This window comes from Ochotona princeps, chromosome 4, assembly GCF_030435755.1.
Source record: "Ochotona princeps isolate mOchPri1 chromosome 4, mOchPri1.hap1, whole genome shotgun sequence".
Taxonomy (NCBI): Eukaryota; Metazoa; Chordata; class Mammalia; order Lagomorpha; family Ochotonidae; genus Ochotona; species Ochotona princeps.
Window position 1 is genome coordinate 8,614,067 of NC_080835.1, and position 21,432 is coordinate 8,635,498.

A 21,432-nucleotide genomic window follows, 5' to 3' on the forward strand; every position below is an offset into this window, starting at 1 on the left:
TGCTTTAGATGTGACTGTACACACCTCCCCCAGAACCCTTCTTTTATACCCAGAAGTGATATCTCTAATTCAATGGCCAGAGCTGTGCTGGTCAAGAGCCAGGAGCTTCCTCTGGGATCGCCCACATAGGTGCAGTGGCCCAAAGCTTTAGGCCATCTTCTGCTGCTTTTCTAGGCCATTAGCAAGGAACTGGATTGGAAGTAGAGTGACTGGGACTCGAACCAGTGCTTATATGGGATGTCAACACTGCAGATAGAGGATTAGTGTGCTATGCCACATGCCAGCTGCTATCCTGAGCATTTTTTTGTTAAGATTTATTTCTTTTTATTGCAAAGTCAGATATACAGAGAGGAGGAGAGGCAGAGAGAAAGATCTTCCATCTGATGATTCACTCCCCAAGTGGTTGCAACAGCCAGTGCTGCGCCAATCTGAAGCTAGGAGCCAGGAGCTTCCTTCATGTCTCCCATGAAGGTGCAGAGTCCCAAGGCTTTAGGCCGTCTTCGACTGCTTTCCCAGACCACAAGCAGGGAGCTGGATGAGAAGTGGGACCACTGGGATTAGGACCAGCACCTATATGGGATCCCGGCATGTTCAAGGCGAGGACTTTAGCCACTAGGCCACGCCGCTGGGCCCTATCCTGAGCTTTCTGAGAAGCCCCCAAAGTGTTCTTCACAGCAGCTGAACCAGCAGGGCAGAGGGGTCCAGCTTCTTCATAGCCTTGGCCAACAGGCATTTCCTCCAAGCCACTCCAGCAGGTCCAAGGTCACATGTCACTGTCTGCTGACAGGCGGTAGTGACCATCTCGGCAGCTCCATTCTGCTAAGAGGCATTCCAAGCAGCTCAGTCCTGCCAACAGCATGAGCTCTTCCAGGAGCCCACTAGGGCTGTGGTCCAGGCCTTCCACGGCCCCATGGAGCTCTAGTGTCTTCCCCTGGCTCCCGCTTCCCAGCCCTACCCTCATCACCAATTTCCAGTGCGGTTTGCCTCGACTCCAAGGCCTGAAGCTCTGACCGCATCTGCCCCGTGCATCCACTGCAGAGTCAGCGCCTGGCCTTCATGGCCGCTCTCCCTGGCAGGCCTGGGCCTCTCTGTGGGTGCCCCAGCAGGCAGCTACCAAACCCTTCCTGCTTGTCCCAGCCTCACTGGCACTCTGCAAGCCCCTTGGTCCCAGGACAGCAGCCAGTGGCTCTAGAGGGCAGTGGGGAAGGCATGTGTCCAGCAAGAGGCCAGGGTGGAGCAGTGAGCGCACACACTCACACACACACACTCACACACACACACACTCACACACCTGCTAACTCTGCCAGTGGCTTGACGGCAGTTCAGGAATGTCGAGTGAGCAGTCTGAGAGGCCATGGGGGTGGGGAGACGGCGCAGGCCCAAGCTCCCTCAGCCCCTGCAAGTTGCAAGGTCCACTGGGTTGTAGCCCACAGAGGCAGCGCAGCCTCCGGGAGGCCCTGGGCATGCACAGAGGTCATGGGCAAGCTAATCAGGCCTTCTAGGAGACACTCAAAGTTCAGACCGGCTGGGAATGTGCAGCTGCAGGTGGCAGGGGGGCCCAGCCACCTTCTCATAGGCTGGAGAGGCTGGCCTGGCCTGGCCCATGCCCTGTCTTTGCTTGTACCTCCAGGGCAGCCCTGTCCGGTCCAGGGCGATCCTGTCTCCTAGCATGGTGGGACAGGCAGAGAATCCAACACTTGTCTTTCCAACTGTTTTGCACCCAGGAAAGGAGTCCCTTAACGGCCCCAAGGCTGGCTGGCCAACTGCGACCACTGCATTCTTGTCTGGGGGGGGCACCTTTCCCCCAAGGACCCATGAGCTCATGCAGGTGACCTGCTGGCATCAGGGCTCACTGTCACACCGGCCCCAGCCACCACATGCTCCAGGTGGAACTCCGGTTTGGGTGAGAGCGTCTGTGAAGAGGACTCAGGTAGTCCTGGTCCATAGTGAGTGACATCATGGGCCTTGCTGGTTACCATGGCAACCTGTGGAAGGGGCCCCTGGTGCCCAGGAGGGAAAACCAAGAGGCCTTCTTTGCCCTTGTGCAACATGTGTGGCATAATACAATCAGTGGGGTTTCTGACTCACCTCAGGGAGAAATTATCCTCCCCACACACAACAAAAATTTCAGAAACTTTCAAAGTGCAAAGCTTGAGTTGGCTGCCCCTTGGGCCCTATGCCAAAGCGTGGAAGCAGAGACACAGAGGCACAAGCAGGAGCAGCCTCTGATCTTCCAGGCTTGTGTTTCTCTCCAGCACTTGTTGTTGGAGCTCCTGTCCTGCCCCCCTCACCGTGTACCGTGTGTCAGGCCTGCGACGCTTGGGTCTGCACTAAACAGGCACAGGCTTTTTTTCTCATCATTATGCCTTCAATAATCCAGCAGAACAACTATTTGCATAGCCTGTATGCTATCTTAGGGGCTATGCATATTCTAGACATGATTTAAACCAGTTGGAAGGATTGCATAGGTTATATGAAAATACTGCGGCATTTTATATAAGGGACCATTTTGGTACTTAAGAGGGAAGGTTCCTGGACCCAACCCCCAAGCACCCTAAGGGACAGTTGTAACTGTGGTGATTCCCAACTAGACAACAACAAAATGTGAGCATATTAGAGAGACACATTTACTCCTAGGGCATGCACATTGGGAACTTGAAGGGGGACCCTGTTGATGGACACACACGCCTCTGCCCACCCCACCCAGCCGCAATGTGAGTGTAAGACACTGCTCTAGTGGGGGCTTCAAGCTCCGGACGCCCAACCTCAGCCTCATCTTGTTTCTTGTTAGGGATGAGTTGTTAACTATAGGAACTGGTTATGTTCAAACACACAGAGCCATCTGAAGAGTCATCTCTGCTGTCAGGACTTGCATACATAAATGAAAACCGTGACGACACCTGGGGAGGAGCTGGGGAGAGGGAGTTGGAAGCCAGCAGCCTGGGAAAGGCAGCGTGTACCTCCAAATTCAGGGCGCCCGCAGCCCGACGGCGAGGAGACCCCAGGGGCTCTTGGTGAGCCGCGGCGTCGGAGGGGGGCGGGGGTAGGACTCAGGGCTGTTTGTAGTCACCCTGAGATAACGAGGATGGTAGCGTCCTTGCCCTGGGCGCTCGAGCTTCAAGGTTCCAGGATGCTCGGCTTGGGTGGGTCCCTACACTCCGGGACAATCAGTCCCCGCTCCTTGTGCACAGACCCGGAGGGCGCGGCGGGGTGGGCAGCGGGTTTGCGCTAGGTCCCCATCCCCCGCATCTCGCCTCGGGCCGAGCCCCGGGCGCCCGGGGAGCCGAGGGCAAGACGGTGCCCCCGGGGCAGGGCTGGGCGTGGTGGCCGCGGCCCTCCCGGGTGGGGCGAGCCCGCCTCGACACCGCCCTCCCCGGCCGGCCAATGGAGGCTGAGGCGCCTCGCCGGGATTGGAGCGGGCGCGGGGCGGCCGGCCGGCCGGCCGGGGGGCCGGGGCCAGGGGAGGGCGAGGCGGGCGCTGTCAGCGTGGTTATAAGGGAGGGAAAAGTTCCCTGCGCCGAGAGCCGGGCAGGCGCACGCTCGTACGGCGGCCGCAGCGGCAGGGCGGGGCCGCGAGGCGCAAGCGGCGGCGCAGGAAGCCCCCGGGAACGCCACCTCGCTTCCCTCGGGGTCTCGCTCGGATCTCGGCATCGGCCCGGGGTCCCCAGGACTTGGGCGCACAACCATGGGCGGCGTCGGGGAGCCCGGCGGGGGACCGGGGCCGCGAACTGGGCCCGCGCAGCCAGGGGCGCCGTTGCCCACCTTCCGCTGGGAACAGATCCGGGCGCACGATCTACCAGGCGACAAGTGGCTGGTCATCGAGCGCCGTGTCTATGACATCAGCCGCTGGGCACAGCGGCACCCGGGCGGCAGCCGCCTCATCGGCCACCACGGCGCCGAGGACGCCACGGTAAGAAAGCCCGGTGACGCGGGGTGGAGCCAGGCACCGGCAGGGGCCTGGGTCGTAGGGGCAGCGTGGCCAGGGCTCCACCTGCGGGGGAGGGGGAGCTGGTAGCATCCTTCCCCCGCTGACCTTTGACCTCCATGCCCAGGACCCAGAATTAGATTGGGTTGAGCCAGCCAGGGCCCGATGTGAGCTGAGGCGCCGCTTGGAGGTCTCCCACGCCGTCAGTGGAGAGGGTTGGTCTGGGGAGGCAGGGGCCCTTAGAGGTGGGTGTGCCAGTGTGCCAGGGTCTGCTCGCTCTAAGGCTCCTGGTCTCTGTTCTGGCTTCCCCCAGGCCACGCTGCTGGCTCTGGGTGCTTGCCAGGCCCTCAGGCTGGGCAGGGTCCCTGTGGCTGGCAAGAAATGTGTCTCAGATTGGGAGCTGGGCAGCAGCGCCTGGGCAGGGCTCTGCGGCTTCTGTAAACTGCTGCGAGGGGCGGTGACTCACCTCTCCTGGGCTGGCAGCTACACGTGGGAGGACTCGGCCAGCCACCGTGGGGGGGTCCTCCTAGGGGAAGCACAGTCACCCCAGGAAGAGGTGGGCCCCAGGGACCCCCACTTCCTTTCCTTTCTCCAGCCTGTGTCTATAGACAAGGAGGGTCCTGGCCTGGCCCCATGGGAGCGTCTGGCTGGAGCCCAGTGCCGGACTTATCTCCCCCTGCCCTGAGTCCCCCACCTGTGGAGTGGGGGTTGGGGGTCACTGTTCTCTGTCCTTGACCCTCCAGAATGCCAGGCTCGCTGGCCCCACTGGGAAACAGCAGTGTCCCTCAAGAGACGGGAGGATGAGTCCCTAAGGGTGAGCTTCAGGCCACAGGGGGGAGGCTGTGCTGGCCCTGGCCGGGCAGCGTCCCTGCTGCCTGCTACCACCTCCCTCGGCTGGGCATGTCTTCCCTGGACTCAGGAGAAGAATCTGGCCATGCCAGGAAGTTAAAGGATTAGAGTGGAAAATCTGAAACTCTGAAAGGAAGGGCTTGGGGCCCTTGGGTGTCCAGAGGCTGGGTGGTGGCCCCAGGGGACAGCCTGGCGGTGGGTTCAGTCTGTGGGCCAGCAAGGGAATGGACTTTTCTGTGCAGGCCTGCTTTTGCACGCAGGTGCAGGTATGGTTGCCTCTGTATGTGTGTGTCTGCTGCAGCCCCTCCCAGGGCTGGGGTCCTGGCGATGCTGCCTTCTTTGGCTTTTCTCAGTCTGGAGGACAGGGTGGGGGCAGGTGACAGAGAGCATTTCCCGACGGCCTTTTCTGCTTGTCCGTCTGGCTTGGGCCGGGGGGACCGCTGTGTGCAATTCCTGACTTTTATTTAGACCTCATTCTCATAGCTGATTCACAGCTCATAAGGCCTATTTAAAAAAAAAAAAAAAATCTCTGTTCCCTGGGGTTGGTCCTGGTCCTGCCATTGGCAGCTCCGTGTGACCTTGAACTGGGTCTGTCACTCCTCTGAGCCTGAGGATCTCAGGGCTAGCTCAGGGCTGAGCTGTGCCCTCCCAGCCCCCAGGCCCTGGGCAGTTCATGCAGAAGATTGTTTTGTTCTGCACACGTCACTGCCGTTGGGCAGGCCCTTGTACATGAGAGCACAGCACGCTGGCAGAACGCCCCCCCCACCTCGGGTAACTCTGGCTCAGGCCCGTCTCATAGCAAGGGGTTGCTTGGGACTAACTTTCAGCTCCCTCCCCAGGCTGCAGATGCCAGAAATAGCTCTGTCTGTTTGGGGCCCAAGGGGCTGCACGTGGCTGGGATGGAGGACCCAGTCTTGGTCCAGCAGAGCTTCCCTGGGGGCAGCCAAGGGTTGGGCTAGCCCAGTGCCCTTTGGTAGGGCCCACAGGCCAGATGCCCCAGCTGAGACCCTGGAGCTCAGGTGGGGGCAGGGCGGCCACCTCCCAGCAATCCAGCAGCCCATCAGCTGTTCTCATGTCCAGGCAGTGGAAGCCAGGAAATTCCCAGAGTTCCTGTGGCATGAAGTCAGCCAGTGGCCATCCTGGGATACAAAGCCCGGTGCCCTGGGGAGAGTGCTCCGGGCTTTGAGCCAGGATTTTCCTAAGAGTCATGGGCGTCCCAAGATAAGCAGAGCCAGCCCTGGTAGGGCAAGGCCCTGTCGCCGGCGCCAGTCCATGCCCTGGACACCTACTGTGTGCCAGGCCCTGAACTTGGCACTTGGCTTATAGGCGCTCTCTCTTTTAATTCATTGAGGTGGGTATTGTTTTTATTGTTCTATCTTTGCAGATCAAAAAGACAAGATTCAGAGCAGTGAAATGACCTGAAATTATATGATAGTTCTGGAACCCAAATGCACAGGCACGCTGGTTAGCCATGCGCTCTGCTGCCGCTTGACTGTTTATTCATTCATTCATTCATTTTTTTTTTTAATTTATACATTGGAAAGGCAAAGTGATGGAGAAAGAATGACCGACAGATAAAGCAAGTTCCCATTCCCCGATTCACTCTCCAAATGCCTGTGCCAGCCGGGACTGGGCCAGGGCAATGCCAGGAACCCAGACGGCAATCTGGGTCTCCCATGGGATCCAGTCCTCTTGAGCCATGACTGACCACCGACGCAGGGTGTGCACCAGCAGGACGCTGCCCAGCAGGACGCTGCAATGGAGAGCGGAACCTCAGGGGTGGGTTCCAGCTCCCTGCATCCCAGGGACACAGCGAGTCAGCAGTAGAGGGCAGTAGCGAGCAGGGCAGCATGGGCTGGAGAGGTGGCCAGGGTCAGCTACTGGTGGGTGCTGGTATCCTGGGGAGCACTAGGGTTTTATTCTAAAGCGAGGGGATGCAGGAAGCTGCAGCGGGCGTAGCAGGGACCTCATGCATTCAGAGGGGACCCTTAAGGGAGGGAGTGAAGGTACAGCCTCTCAGTGGAGCCAAGAAACCATGGCTGTTGACCCAGTCCTGAAGTGTGCGTGTACCTGGCTCGCTCATGGCAGCCACTGGGCATGAGCTCCAAGTGTCTAGAGCTGGCCTGGCCTCACTCTGTGGCCTTGGAATTATCCCCATCGCTGTCACAGGGACAGGCATGCTATCATCCAGGCACACTGCACCTCAGATGCTTGGTGCTGTGGCCGCCGGAGCCCACTAACTCTGAGGGTAGCCAGCCTACTGCCCACCCACACCCGCCTAGTATCCCTACCCTGAGCTGTGGGTGGGTCTGGGAGCACCCGACTCTGGACTCCTGCCTCTAGATGCCCCTGTGGGCCTGACCTAAGCTGGAAGTAAAAGTGGCCAATGCTGGGAATGGCAGTCCAGGAGTTGGTGAGCTGGCTCCATTCTGGGGGTTTTTTCAGTGTGGAAACTGACTTAGTTCTGCTCATGTCCGTATGAGCACAATCCTGTTGCTGACCCATTGTATAGATGGGGAGCCCAAGGTGGAGATGGGTGTCGTGGGACCCTCTTGGAACCCGTGATGGGAAGTCTCCATCCTCGGGCTCATGTCTGAGGGGAACTGGGGAGGGGGCAATTCAAGGTGGTGTGTGGTGGGACGAATGCAGCCAGTGGCTTCAGGGCCCACATACCCCGGTAGCTGACCTTGAACATCTCCACGAGTGTGACCACCCTAGCTCCCATAGGCACTTTGGCTTTTTCCTTTCCTTTTACTCTCTTTCTTTCTCTCTTTTTAAAAATATTTATTTTTATTGGAAAGGCAGATTTTTACAGAGAGAAGGAGTAACGGAGAGAAGGATCTTCCATCCACTGGTTCACTCCCCAAATAGCCAGATGGCTGGAGCTGAGCCAATCTGAAGCCAGGTACCTGGAGCTTCTTCTGGATTCTGGATTTCCCGCATGGGTGCAGGATCACAAGGCCTCAGGCTGTCCTCTGCTGCTGTCCCAGACCACGAGCAGAGGGCTGGATGGGAAGGGGAGCAGCCGGGACATGAGGCAGCATCTACCTGAATGCCGATGCCTGAGCAAGGATCAGCCCGTTGAGCCATCATGTCAGCCAGCCCACCCTACCCCGCCCTCCCAGGGCGTCTCCTGCAGTGGGCTGCTGTGCAGCTTCCTGTAAAAAGCAGAAGTGCAGTGTGCAGAGGTGGTGATGCTGGTGACCTGAGCATGCTGAGCTGGTTCCGATGCCACAGCCAGTCACAGCAGCTGGCTGCAGGAAAATGCAGCCTGTGTGCCCCACCCCACCCCCCTGTTCACAGGGACTCTAGGGGGCCCGGGGCCACGGCCCTGGAGGTGGGCCCTGCTGTACCGTCTGGAGTTGGAGGTGCCACGTTCAGAGCTGTGTGACCTTGAGTTTCTCTGTGTCTTCCTTTCCTCCTCTGAACAGTAGGGCTCTTATCTGTACTTCTGCTTCTGCTCTGGCCTCCTGGGAGGTGCATCTGAGTGGCAGGGCTCTGGGAGCGTCCTCAGAGGCACATGCCCTCCTCCACCCTCATGTGAAGGAGAGCAAACACAGACCCTCCTCCCTTGTCTGGTCCCTGGGGTACAAGAGGCAGAGCCACATCTGCACACTCGTGCCGCATGCCTGCCAGCCTGCCCTCCGCCAGCAGGAGCCCGCAGAGGTCTCCTTCCCGGGAACGGAGCACTGGTGTTAGCGTGCTTGCTGCAGCAGCCTGGGGCCCTTTCCCTGAGCTCCAGCAGCCCCATGACATGGGCCACGCTGGTTGCCTTTTGTTGACGGCAAACTGCAGAGTGGAGAGCGCAGTCCTGCGGGGGTGCCCTGGCTCCTGGGGTACAGCTCAGGGGCTGGCTCCACAGTGCCCTCACGGAGCTCATGGTGGAGCAGGTACATGGCAGGGCTCTGGCCTTGCCACTCTGGGGTTTCCAAGGACAGAGGCAGAGCTGGGCCTTGGCTGTGTCCTGAGGAGGCCTCAGCATCGTAGGATTCGAATCCCAGCTTGGCCGCTCTGAATGCTATGATCTGAGCCAGTTTCCTCCTACTCTGATCCTCCACCTCACTGGTGATAAACTGGTTCATCCACCTATCTCCAGAGCTGTCTCTGGTCGCCTGCTTTGGCCTACTCTGTGCCAGCCTCTGGGGACACTGTCTCAGTGCCACCAGGAGCTTATGTGGCGGGGGAGGAGGTGTACTGTATTGGTGCCACTTTTGGCTCATTCGAGTGGAGGGGCACACAGAGCCCTGGCCGGGTGCTCTGTCAGTACCAGGGCCTCCCCAGGTGCCCTGAACTTTGGTCAATGTGGCCCGGGAGTCTCTCTCTTGCTTCCAACACCCCTGACTTCCAGCTGCTGGGTCCTGGGCTGCTTGGGATCATGACCGGCCTTGAGAATCGCCCGTTGCCCCCCCTGCCTTGGCCCAGGAGTGGCTACCCTGGGCCAGCTGCCCAAGCATAGTTTTACAATCAGACCTGGGTCCCACTCCCAGCCTTGCCTAAGTGGCTTAACCTCTCAGAATCTCTGCCTGGCTCTTGAGTCCTTGAACAGAGGCCCAGAAATGACCAGGTCATGTGACCCCAGCCAGCATTCTAGAAGGTTGCTCACTAATAGGTCAGTCCAAGTGTTGATGCTTGCTCTACAGGATGAAAAGCAAAGGTTCCAGGCCTGCCCCTAGCCTCTGTCCCCTTTTACCAAGGGCCTGCACAGCCCTTGCCTTCCTACCTCTGGAATCCTGGGGTCTCTTGGTACAGTGCTGGGCATTCTTGCCCCTCTCCCTGCTGCTCACACACACCCCCCTGGCTGGGAGACCCTCACTTCCTCTCCCTGCTGCACTGGCTTCCAGCTGCCTGAGCCCCAGCTGTTCCCCCTTGTCCCTCCCACGTTAGCTCAAGGAGGCTGCTGCAGAACAGATGTGGGACAGGGAAGGCCCACTCTGCTGCGTGCATCTGTGTGCATAGTGTGTGTGCCAGGCCAGGCCCGGGTGGGCTTCATGGTGTCTGTGCCAGGTGGGCTGCAGGTGCCTGCCTGGCTACTGCTCATCCTGGGCCCACAGGGAGCAGAAGGAGCCGCCCATGAGGCCCATTCGGTTTGGGAGGGAGGGAAAGTGAGGCGTGCTGCCAAGTGGATGGACGCAGAGGACACTGGGCTAACAAGTTTGGCCACAAGCACAGATGATAGCGCCTGGTGCCTCACTGCTTTGGTAGGCAGTGCCTGGAGCAGTCTCACTTCCAGGCAGACCTAAGAGCGGGGGCAGAGGGACGCGAGGCTGCTCTTCCAGGAGGAGGTGGTGATGGGATGCCCAGCCACAGGAGAGTGCTTAATGCCAAGCTTAATGTCCACCTAAAGGTGGTGAAAGCGATACGTTTCATGAATATTTTACTACAATGTAAAAAGAGTTTATTAAGTTGAGCCCTGCAGGTCTGGCCCAGAAGGTTCCGGCATTGCTTTGCACCGGAAGCCAGCCCCGGGGAGGAGACAGCATTTGTTCCATCTCTCACAGGGGAGGGTGCAGCTGTCTGCCCTGCTGATGCCAGCCCCTCCTCTCCCACTTGTGCAGCCCCTGCTGTTTGGTGCATCTTCAGAGGGGGGGATGTCTGCACTGTTGTTGTCCCCTCCCCCATATTAAGGTCCAGGAAGGCCAGTCAGCCCCAGTCATCCTAGCAGGTGCTCCCTCCTGGGCCTGCACCTCCCGGGGAGGGGGGTGTGCTCCTGCAGATGGGGCTTCCACGTGGAGGGTGTCGGGCGCCGGGTGCTTCCTTTCCCCAGGACTGTGCCAGAATATCCTGGCAGCCACTGCAGCACCCAGCTGCCACCTCTGCCTTGGGCTTTGTTTTAACTAACACACGACGATCATACCTGATGGTGGGGGGAGTACATTGTGGTATTTTTTTTTAAAGATTAAAAAAAAATTTTTTTATTTGGAAGGTAGAATTTCAGAGAGAGAGAGAGAGGGACCGATCTGCTAGTTAGTACACCCCAAAAATGGCCATCATGGCCAGGACTAGGCCAGGCTGAGAGCCAGGAGATTCATTCAGATCTTCCACATGGGTGCGGAAGCCCAGGCACTTGATTCATCCCCGGCTGCCTTTCCCTGGTGCAATAAGCAGGGCACTAGATTGGAAGTGGAGCTACAGGGACTCCAACCAGTGTCCCTGTGAGAAGCCAGCGTCACAGGTGGCAGCTTAGCCTGTACAGTGCGGGCCCCACACTGTGACATTTCTACACCTGCACCTGCTGTGCAGTGCATTAGCAGTGTATCGGAGTAAGAACCCTACAGCATGCTAGGGTGACCACAGCGCCCAGGTGCGCCTCCACTGTGGCACATGCAGGAGGCTAGGGTCGTCAGCCAGACAAGGGGAGGCCCGTTCTCCATCCGGTCTCCATGCAGCCGTTTCCTTTAGCAGCTGTGAGGCCCCTCAGCAGCAAAGCACTCATCCGCCAGTCCGGGCTGCCGTGCGGGCTCAGTAGCAGCTAACACACAAGTTGAAGAGTTTTGGACAACTCATGAGCAGATGACAGGGGTGCCAAAACCATAGCCCCTGTAAAGAAGGCAAAGTGAACTTGCCATAGGGTTCAAGTTTACTGACCCTGCACCCCAGCCTGGGCCACTTCCTGCCTGGCCTCTCTCCCTCGCCCTGTTCCTTCCCATCTGTTTTCTCTCCCCTTCTTTCTTTCTTCTTCTTTTTTTAAAAAAGATTATTTTTATTGGAAAGTCAGATATACAGAGAAGAGGAAAGACAGAAAGGAAGCTCTTCCTTCCACTGGTTCACTCCCCAGGTGGCCGCGACAGTTGGATCTGAGCTGATCCAAAGGCAGGAACCAGGAGCCTCTTCTGGGTGCAGGATCCCTAGGCTTTGGACCATCCTTGATTGCTTTCCCAGGCCACAAGCAGGGAGTGGGATGTGGAGCTGCTGGGATACGAACCAGCGCCCATATGAGACCCATGTGGGATCCTGACACGTGCAAGGCGAGGACTTTAGCCTCTAGGCTGCCACGCCAGGCCCTTCCTCTTCTTTCTTTTCTCCTGCCTCCTTTTGCTGCATTGCACCCTACCCCAGCTATTGCAGAAACTCATAAACCTGGGAGATTTTACTTTTTAAATGATATCACCCCTCCTGTTTTTTCCTTTTTAAAAAATTTTAGTAGAATTTCTACTTTCATTGAAAAATTCATGAATTATGTGAAGTGAGTGTCTCAAGTTCTCTAAGAATATTTTTGTGCACGAATACATACTTTTCACATTTGATTTGTTTTTCTCTTTTTCAGTCCATGCAAATCACACATATTTTGGGAGAGCCGTATGATGTCGCAGTTCCTATAGCTGTTGCCTGATATTCAAGTCATTGCCTGATGTTCATTTATCATTTCTTGGAGGGTAAAAAAGTTTAAAGGCCTCTCTGTGCCCTACTTGTGAAACCAAGCGAAGTTAGCCGTTTAAAGAACTGTTTCAATCCCTCAGAACTGGCTGTGTGTGGACGCTGACACTCTTCCAGGCCTGCGTCCAGGGCCTCACCTGCCCTTTCTCAGTGTGGACAGATCCGCTTGCAACCCACATCCAAGTCTATATGACTTGCAAAAAGCTTTTTGGAAAAATCAAACACTTCCAAGAAATGAATCAGTCTTTTTTAATTTATTATTTTCTAAATTTATTTATTGGAAAGGTAGAGTTAGAAAGAGAGGTCTTTTATCCTATGGTTCACTCCCCAAAAAGCTGCAGTAGCCAAGACTGGGCCGGGGGGAGCGAGGAGCCAGGGGTTCATCCAGGTTTCCACATAGGTGGTGAGGGCCCAAGCACCTAGGCCATCCCCCACTGCTTTTCCAGGCGTATTAGCAGGGAGTGGGTTTGAAAATAAAACAGCTAGGAGTCCAGTGCAGTAGCCTAGTGGCTAAAGTCCTCACCTTGCATGTGCCAGAATCCCATATAGATGTCAGTTCATGTTCCAGCCACCCCACTTCCCATCCAGCTCCCTGCTTGTGGCCTGGCAAAGCAGTGGAGGACAGCTCAAAGCCTTAGGACCCTGCACCTTCATGGGAGACTGGGAAGAGGCTCCGGGATTCTGACTTGGATCAGCTGAGCTCTGGTTGTTGCAACCACTTGGGGCGTGAATCAGTGGATGGAAGATCTTCCTCTCTGTCTCTCCTCCTCTCTGTATATCTGACTTTGTAATAAAAATGAGTAAATCTTATAAAAGAAAAAAAGGAAGTAAAACAGCTGCGATTCAGACTGACCCCCATATTGGATTCCAGCACTGCGGGCAGCAGCTTAACTTGCCTTGCTACCACACTGGTCCCAGGGGTCAGGGTCTTTCTGTAAGTCTAGGTTTTATGCACTCAGTGGCATTTCTGAGCCCAGGGGAAAAGGTCCAACAGTCCGGGGTAGGGATACTGAGCAGGGCTCTTGGGGCCTGGAGCAGGCCAGGGGTGGCTGCAGACAAGACTGGCCACTTGACCCTCTCTGAATACTGAACAGTGGTCAGTTCTGCCTGTCCATCAGCAGTCCCCTGGCCCTGTCCGCCGGCAGCCTCTCGATACCTCGGAGCGCTGTCTATCCACGTGACCCGCCTTTCTCCTTCAGGATGCCTTCCACGCCTTCCACCAGGATCTCAACTTTGTGCGCAAGTTCCTGCAGCCCCTGCTGATTGGAGAGCTGGCCCCGGAGGAACCCAGCCAGGACGGACCCCAGAATGTGAGTGGGCATCCTGACAGAGTCTCAACCCCTGAAGGACGGGCACTGGGCATGGGGCAAGTCGGTGCCATGGCCAGAACACCAGCAAGAGCTGCACTGCGTCCCCCTGGGGTTGTGGGACCAAGGCTGGGCTTTCTGCTGCCCGAGTGGCCCTCTCCGAGGTTAGGCCTGTCACCAGGCCCCGAGGCCACCACGGGTGAGGCAACGGTATTCTTTGGAGCACTGGAGACAGACTGGTGAGGAATGTCTAAAGGAGGACAGGAGGGCGTCTTCTGGCAACCCCCCTCTGCCCTGTCCACCAAAGACACTGTCAGAGGTCATGTTCTACATGTATTCCCCTTGACCTTCTAGCCTTGTTGGAGGTCACATTCCACATGTAGGCCTGGAAGCTGTTCCTCCCTCCATAGGGGGGGGGTAAGCTTTAGGCCACGCCCACCAGGCTGCAGGGCAGGGGCCTGGGGCGATTGCTCACATGGGCATCTGTAGGGGTGAGATCCCAGGAGTCCAGGGCTCTTCTCGGGGTCCTCGGATGAGCCCCTTGTGGGATCTGGGTCTTGTGTCCCCATCCACAGCAAACATCATGGTGAGCTGGTCCCCGGGGCTTTCTCTTGGCCCTTCATCCTTGCCTTGGTCGTATCCTCTGGGCCTGGCACTGGGAGGAGTGGCTGGAGCTTGGCCAGCTGTGAGAGGCCTCCTGGGACAGCGCGGGAGCGGGGAGGATCTCAACTTTGTGACTGACCGGCCATTGCACCGTGGCAGGCCCAGCTGATTGAGGACTTCCGAGCCCTGCGCCAGGCAGCTGAGGACATGAAGCTGTTTGAAGCTGACCCCGCCTTCTTTGCACTCCTGCTGGGCCACATCCTGGCCATGGAGGTGCTGGCCTGGCTCATCGTCTACCTCCTGGGCCCTGGCTGGGTGCCCAGCATCCTTGCTGCCCTCATCCTGGCTGTCTCCCAGGTGATCCTGGCCATGCTCAACAAACAGCCCAGCACACATTGGCAGTGGGGGCAGATTAGCTGAGTGAATGAACCAATGAATTAATGAGTCAGTAGCAGCCAGGGGGCCTGTAAGGCATGTCCGGTGTGTGAAATGGGCTGGGAAGGAGCTTTGGTAGCTCCTGAGCGAGCAGAGATTGCTGTCCGATGGTTCCATTGCCCAATTGTGCAGGACAAGAGAAGGGGGTGGGTCCTTCTCTGTCTGGCGGTGCTGGCAGCCATGTGACAGAAACCAGACTAACCAGAGAGCATAACTGATGCATTTGCTCATAGTTCCCTTCCCACGGAGCCTTCAGAAAAGGAGACCTAGAGACACAGGCAGGGTGAGGGCTCTGTTCTCATGCTGGGCTTCCCTGAAGTGGTGTCAGCCGAGTGGACGTGAGGTGGACGTGGAGGGTGGCACACGTGGTGGCGGGTGGCACTGTCCACTGCAACTCTCCCTTGTCCCTCTCAGCCCATTATTCACCCTCTGGGACCTCAGAGCGGGACCTTTCCCTAGCGGGGGTCTGGTGATCTCTCAGGCAGGGAGGACAGAGTCTCCTTGTGGTCCGATAGAAAGGGACCCTGAGAGCTGTAAGAGACTCCGTGGCTGGCAGAGGGGGCGCCAGGTGTTCTGGTTGGAAGCCCCACATGGTGGGCACAGAAAGGCTGGCTTCTAGGGCTTGCCTTGGTGGGGATGACGGGAATTGGGTCAGGGAGAAACCTGGCTTCTAGAAAAACTTACACCTTGGGTGTTTGTTCCTTTTTTTTTTCAAAGACTGACTTATTTATTTGAGAGGCAGAATGACAGAAAGAGATTTTCTGTCTGTTTCTCCACTGGATCATTCCCCAAATGGCCACAATGGTTGGGGCTGTGCCAAGCCCAGGACAAGAACCAGGAGCTCCTGCAGGGTGTCCCACGAGGGTAGCAGGGGCCCAAGCACTCGGTCCATCCTCCACTGCCTCCCCACGTGCGTTAGCAGGAGCTGCACTGGAATCAACCGGCACTCCCATATGGGATCCAGCATTGCAAGACATGGTGTGATGCCGACTCTACCTTGCGTTTTGTTTTCTAGACCCAGTACTTGTAGAATGCCACCTCCATCTCCCTGAAATATGACTGCCTGTTAATCTGGAAAGGGAGCTTTAGCAAGTGGGTTGGAGGCTGGGGACTGGGGGAGCTTGAACACTCCTGGGGAATGCTAGGGCTGGGGGCCTGGACCTCTGAGGCCTCCTCTGCTCAGAGTCAGGCCCTGGTAGTTTGGCCTCTGCCCCAGGTGACCCTGCCTCGGTCCCCAGGCTCAGTGCTGGTGTCTGCAGCATGACCTGGGCCATGCCTCCATCTTCAGGAAGTCGCGCTGGAACCACGTAGCACAGCAGTTCGTGATGGGGCAGCTGAAGGTGAGGTGGGGCACACAGTGGATGGCCAGCAGAGTCAGGGTTGACCTGGCCCTCCCAGCTTATACCTCTGTCTTCTCCAGGGCTTCTCTGCCCACTGGTGGAACTTCCGCCATTTCCAACACCATGCCAAGCCCAACATCTTCCACAAAGACCCGGATGTAACTGTGGCTCCCGTCTTCCTCCTGGGAGAGTCTTCTGTCGAGGTGGGTGGAGAGGGACATGGGTACCCTTGGCCAATAGGACTGGCCAAAAGGAAGTCCCCCAACCTGCACGCTGCAGTGCCCTGCCCTCGCCCATATCCCAGACAGCTGGCCACCAGGGCACCCAGGTGCTAGAATCTAGACTTGGCCATTGACCCTGGCCTTTGGCCAGCCCTCTGACCTAGCCTTGGAGAAGGAGGCAGGGCAACCTGCTCCCCCAGTCACCACCTGTCTCCACAGTATGGCAAGAAGAAGCGCAGATACCTGCCCTACAACCACCAGCACCTGTACTTCTTCCTGAGTGAGTGTCCTTTGGGCCTCCCGGGGACGGGGCTTGGTGGGGCCGTGCCCGAGTCCACATTGACCTCCCCGCTGTCCTAGACAGCTCCCAGGCTACCCCCAGGGCCAGGGCCATGCTGGCTGAGCCTGTCACACACCAGGCCTCCTGCCTGAGCTCTCCCATGTCAGCAGCCTCCCTGCCCTCACATCAGGGTGGCTTTGAGCCTTGGAGCTTGTGGGCAGTCATTGGGGTGGACAGGGTGATGGTGGCCCCTGAAGCACAGGAGTAGCAGCATGGGAGGTGGGAGCAGCTGAGTGAAGGCAGCATACAGCACCAGCACCAGCAGGCAGGGGAGGACTAGAACCCTCTACCCCCTGAGCTGCCCACCCAACCCGGGTGCCCCAGCCCAGCCCCTGTGCTCCATGCCACTCCTTCTTGCAGTTGGTCCTCCGCTGCTCACCCTGGTGAACTTTGAAGTGGAAAATCTGGCATACATGCTGGTGTGCATGCAGTGGTCGGTGAGTAGGGGCTGCTCAGGACCCTGGACGGGCAGCGGGGATGGCAGGAGGAGGGCATGGGAGCACAGTTCATGCATGAGCAAATAGGGGCGCATCTATGTATGCATTCAGTGGTGCTATTCACATGCATGTGCAGGAAGACGGAATGTGCAGCCTGTTCTGTAAGTGTGCATAGGGGAGGACAGGTATGCACAGGTGTGTGGAGCAGGGCAGGTGTGCCCATGAGTGGGTGGAGCACGACAGGTATGCGTGTAGGTTTGCACAGGGCAGGGTGTTGTGTGCAGTCGGTGAGCCTGCAGGAATCTCTTCATTAGGTTGTCCTCCCTGTTGGACATGTGCCAGCTTTTCCTCGCTGCTGTGTTCCAGCCCCCACCACACACACACCCTACAAGGCCCCGTTCCCTCTGTGCCCATACCAGGAGCTGGCAGAGCTGGGTCCTGTCCTGTTACTCAGCTGAGGAGGCTGAGGCCCGGCAAGGGGCATGGGGGCTGTCCCTGGCTCTGAGGCAGAGGCAGCCAGGGCAGGGTGGGTGCTCCCAGCTGCCCTCCCACCTCCCCAGCCCCAGCTCCTGGCTGCCTGAGCCATTCAGCCCTGCCTGTACTCCGTAGGACCTGCTCTGGGCTGCCAGCTTCTACTCGCGCTTCTTGTTGTGCTATGCCCCCTTCTACGGCATCCCTGGGGCCCTTCTCCTCTTTGTCGCTGTCAGGTATGGCCAGCATGGGGGGTGGGTCAGAGTAGGGGGGTGGTCACACTGCAGTGGGTTCCCTGCCCACAGTCCGCTCCTGGAGCCTCCATCTCCCACCAAGTGCATGCTGGGGGCAGTGGCTGTTGGGGTAATTATAACCAGGGGCGTGGCAGGAGCCTGGGGCGGGCAGCCTGACTTGCAATTGGCCATGTGTGTGTGTGTGTGTGTGTGTGCGCGCGCTGCCCTCATGAGCAGGGCTGCTCTAGAGGGGGTTGGCCTCCCTGTGGACACTGCTCCATTCAGCTGCCTTCAGCCATGGTGACGGAGCAGTTCCGCAGTCCTGCACTCATGAGAAAGCCGAGGCCCGGGTCTGGGGGCAGTGACATCCGCACTCCAGGCTCAGGCTTGTGCAGTGAACTGGACATGGGGCACTGCCTGCGCCCCTGCCACAGGGTCCTGGAGAGCCACTGGTTCGTGTGGATCACACAGATGAACCATATCCCCAAGGAGATTGGCCACGAGAAGCACCGGGACTGGGCCAGCTCTCAGGTGGGTGGCGGGCCTTGGGGAAGGGTGTCCTGGTGGCAGAGCTCCAGCAGGGAGCCAGCTGTACCCCCCCCCGGGTGTGTGCTGAGGGTCAGCATTCGTGCCAACCTCCCTGACCTGCCCCCCACCGACCCCCTGCAGCTGGCCGCCACCTGCAACGTGGAGCCCTCAGCCTTCAACGATTGGTTCAGCGGACACCTCAACTTCCAGATTGAGCATCAGTGAGTGTTGTGCTACTGAGGGTCTGGGAAAGGCAGGACCGAGGAGCCTGGGAGAGGAGGAGTGGTGGAGGAGGCTCCACTTCAGGCTCCTGCCGCCCCCTCTCGCCAGCCTCTTCCCCACTATGCCAAGGCACAACTACAGCAGGGTGGCCCCGCTGGTCAAGGCGCTGTGTGCCAAGCACGGCCTCCACTACGAGGTGAAGCCCTTCATCACTGCCCTGGTGGACATCGTTGGGTAAGGCTGTGCCCAATGTGTGTGGCTCCCGGGGCCCCACGGGGCTTCCTAGCTAGGAGCAGGCATTCATGGCCCTCCCCCCAGGTGGGCTGCAGTCTGTCCTCAACCCCTAGACCCTCCTCTCCAGCGTCTCTCCATGCAGCGAGAAGGGAGGGAGCACTGGCAGTGAGCAGAATGGGTCCGAGTCCCCACTGACATTCTAGCCAAAGAAACAGAAGACAATTTAAAAATATATATATATTGTAGAAACTACAAGACCCGTGTTAACCAAAAAGGGTGAGGGTGCCTTGGCTAAGAAGCTGGCAGGCTGGGCAGGAAGGATCCAGAAACAGACCTGAGAGCAGGGATGGGGAGCCAGAGCGGGGTCTGGTCACAGGGTGCCTGATGGGGGCAGAGCTGTGCGGGAGGCAGGATGGCAAGATGCAGGACAGCCCTGCTGGCATTCTGGGAATGTGTTCTGAGCAGGAACGAACTGACCCGTGGGAAGCAGGCCGGGTTCAGGTCTGGCCCCTTCGTCAGCTGCCTTACCTTCCATATTTATGCTGCAACTCCTGGGCCCTGAGCACAGGCCCAGTGCCTGGCAGAGCACTTGGCACCACATCCCTGCCCGGGGCTCCTCTGCCTGAACTGGCTCCTGGTGGGCAGGTCGTTGCGTTCTCAGGGTCTCAGGGCTCAGCTGGAGGAGGCACTGGGGAGAACGTGTGAAGGGAGGGGCGTCTTACCCAGGCTCCTGTCCTCGCATGGCCTCAGCTGCCCCTCCCACTGCCTTCCTTCACTGCCACCCTGGTCCTGCTCTCCCCTGGGGCCAGTGAGCGCTTGGCCTCCTTGGCCCCAGCATACCCCCCAGTCCCTCCCAGCTGCCTGCCCCTAGGTTGGGGACCATTAGGGGAATGAGGGGGTGCCCCTGCATGCCCACTGAGGGGGTGCAGGAGGAGGGCTGGGCTCCTGCAGTGGAGTAAGTTCCTAACCCTCACCTGCCTCCCAGGTCCCTGAAGAAGTCCGGCGACATCTGGCTGGATGCCTACCTCCACCAGTGAAGGCAGCAGCCAGGCGGGCAGAGAAGGGCCCAGCAGCCACCAGGTCCCACAGCCCCACCCCCACCCCAGCCTGGGGGCACCCCGCCTGCACTCCTGTCTGCTTCCCCTCAACACCCCCAAGTTCCCCAACTGTCTGCTTGGCTTTCCCAGGCCCCAGGCCAGGCCAGGCCGGGGTGCCAGGCCCAGCAGGACCAGGGGGAGAGGGAGGGTGAGCATGGCATGTTTTCCTAGAGCAAGAATTGGGGGAAAACTGTTATTTTTCTATAAAAAAAAAAGCCAGCAATGTGATGGAAATGTGGATTGACTGAGTGCATTTTGGAACTGGGGCCTGCCTGGGACTCCGCAGAGACACTAGGGACACAGGGCTGCTGTGGGGGGAGGGGTGCAGCTAAGGACCTCCCCCACCCCACATGGGGGGGCCAGGGGCAGGGCTGTGGGTGAGCAGCCAGCAGCTGTCCGGACTCGGTCTTCCTGATGGCCTGGCCAGCTGGGCAGGGCTTGTCACGCTGGGCCTCCCCAGGGACGAGCCCAGCAGATGATGGACAGGGCTGAGGGTCACCTCCGCAGGCCCTGCCCAGCTGGGGCAGGTAGCCACAGGGTGCCTGATGGGGGCAGGGCTCTGTGGGAGGCCTTGAGGCAAGACGCAGGATAGCCCTGCTGGCATTCTGGGGACAAGCTCTGAGCAGGGACAACCATGGCCTGGCCTGTGGGAAGGAGGCTGGGTTCTGGGTCTGGCCCCTACTCCGCAGGAACCTCCCTCCACGGCCCTCTGCCAAAGGGCCTCCCAGGATACCTGCCCATCTCAACGCCACGCTCAGCATGACACGGGCGACCCACAGAGGCAGGCCAAACACTTGTGCATCTGTGTGAATGGACATCCCCCAAAGTGTGGCTGATCCATTGCTCAGTGCCTAGAGTCTGGGGACCTGCCCCAGCTGACCTTGAACCTTTACCAGGGTATATACTAACCTTGACCAGACCTCAGGCGCCTCATCTGGCTCACAGTGCAGTTAGATGGAATCTCTGAGGTTTGGGGGGTTGGGGAGGGCTTCCCGTTACTTGCTGGGTGGAAGAGGGGAAGGCCGGCTGCCCGGCCCCCTGCCCCAGCAGCATCCACGGCTCAGTGACTCCATGCCGGGCTGCAGGTTCTGCAGGAAGACATCCTGGTAGGTAGCTGAGACAGCAACAGCGCCCCCAGGAGACTGAGGGAGGGCCTTGCTGGGGGCGCCCCGAGGCCCCCTGGCGAGCAGCCTTGTTCTTCATCAAGGCTCCCACAGCTCTGCACCAGCTTCCCCTCAGTAGAGCAAAAAGGAACAGCTCCTCGCAGAACCTCCCCCCATCCTCGGAGAAGGACCTGGGGCCCTGGCTGTGCTGCCACTTCCCCTCTTGCTCAGAGTCCCTCCCCTACCCAGCCGGAGACAGGGGTTCCCGTGTGATGGCCCTTGGATTATCAACTCACTGTCGCTGGACATAGATTGTGTTCCTCCAGGGGACAACAGGGAGCCGGTGCTGGCCACCCCGCCTTCCTTTCCCTGGGTCAGAAAACCAGGGAGGGAGCGCTCTCCCCAGCTCACACTCTCCCCCTAGCCTCCCAGCCCTGGGCGGAGCCAGGGAAGCAGAAGGTGGCTTGGTCACAGCAAGGGGCTTGCCCTCCTCCAGGGCCCACCCTGATGGAGTCAAGTGGACTCAGGAGGGGATGGGGCATAAGGAGTGGAGGGCCAAATCCTTGTCCTTTGCCAGGGCCCCATGCTGTGTGACCTTGGGGGAAGTTAGTGGACCTCTCTGAGCTGTGAAACCAACTTCTACAATGATGGAACGGCAACAGTGCTCTTCAGTTTGTTTACAAACTTTACACGTACTGTCCAGTGCCTGGGGT

At 58.6% G+C, this 21,432-nt stretch overlaps 1 protein-coding gene across 2 annotated transcripts; it reads left to right on the top strand.

Annotated features, from left to right (window-relative positions):
• The first annotated feature begins 3,442 nt into the window (after positions 1 to 3,442).
• FADS3 (fatty acid desaturase 3) lies at positions 3,443 to 19,847 on the top strand. Of its 2 annotated transcripts, none has more exons than XM_058662936.1 (12): positions 3,443 to 3,910; positions 13,348 to 13,458; positions 14,218 to 14,415; positions 15,732 to 15,833; positions 15,914 to 16,036; positions 16,274 to 16,334; positions 16,755 to 16,831; positions 17,441 to 17,538; positions 17,970 to 18,066; positions 18,205 to 18,284; positions 18,370 to 18,519; positions 19,505 to 19,847. In XM_058662936.1, exons 1-12 carry the CDS (start codon positions 3,686 to 3,688, stop codon positions 19,554 to 19,556), a joined length of 1,374 nt encoding a protein of 457 aa, XP_058518919.1. In that variant the 5' UTR covers positions 3,443 to 3,685; the 3' UTR covers positions 19,557 to 19,847. The 2 variants fall into 2 exon arrangements, with proteins under 2 accessions (XP_058518919.1, XP_004599383.2); XM_004599326.2 differs by having other exon boundaries at positions 3,456 to 3,910; positions 18,394 to 18,519; positions 19,505 to 19,846.
• The last annotated feature ends 1,585 nt before the right edge of the window (positions 19,848 to 21,432 follow it).

Coding starts and splice junctions, on each gene's coding strand:
- FADS3 (XM_058662936.1), top strand. CDS start 3,686: ATGGGCGGCGTCGGGGAGCCCGGCGGGGGACCGGGGCCGCGAACTGGG. Junction 3,911..13,347: donor ACGGCGCCGAGGACGCCACG/GTAAGAAAGCCC, acceptor TTTCTCCTTCAG/GATGCCTTCCACGCCTTCCA. Junction 15,834..15,913: donor TCGTGATGGGGCAGCTGAAG/GTGAGGTGGGGC, acceptor TGTCTTCTCCAG/GGCTTCTCTGCCCACTGGTG.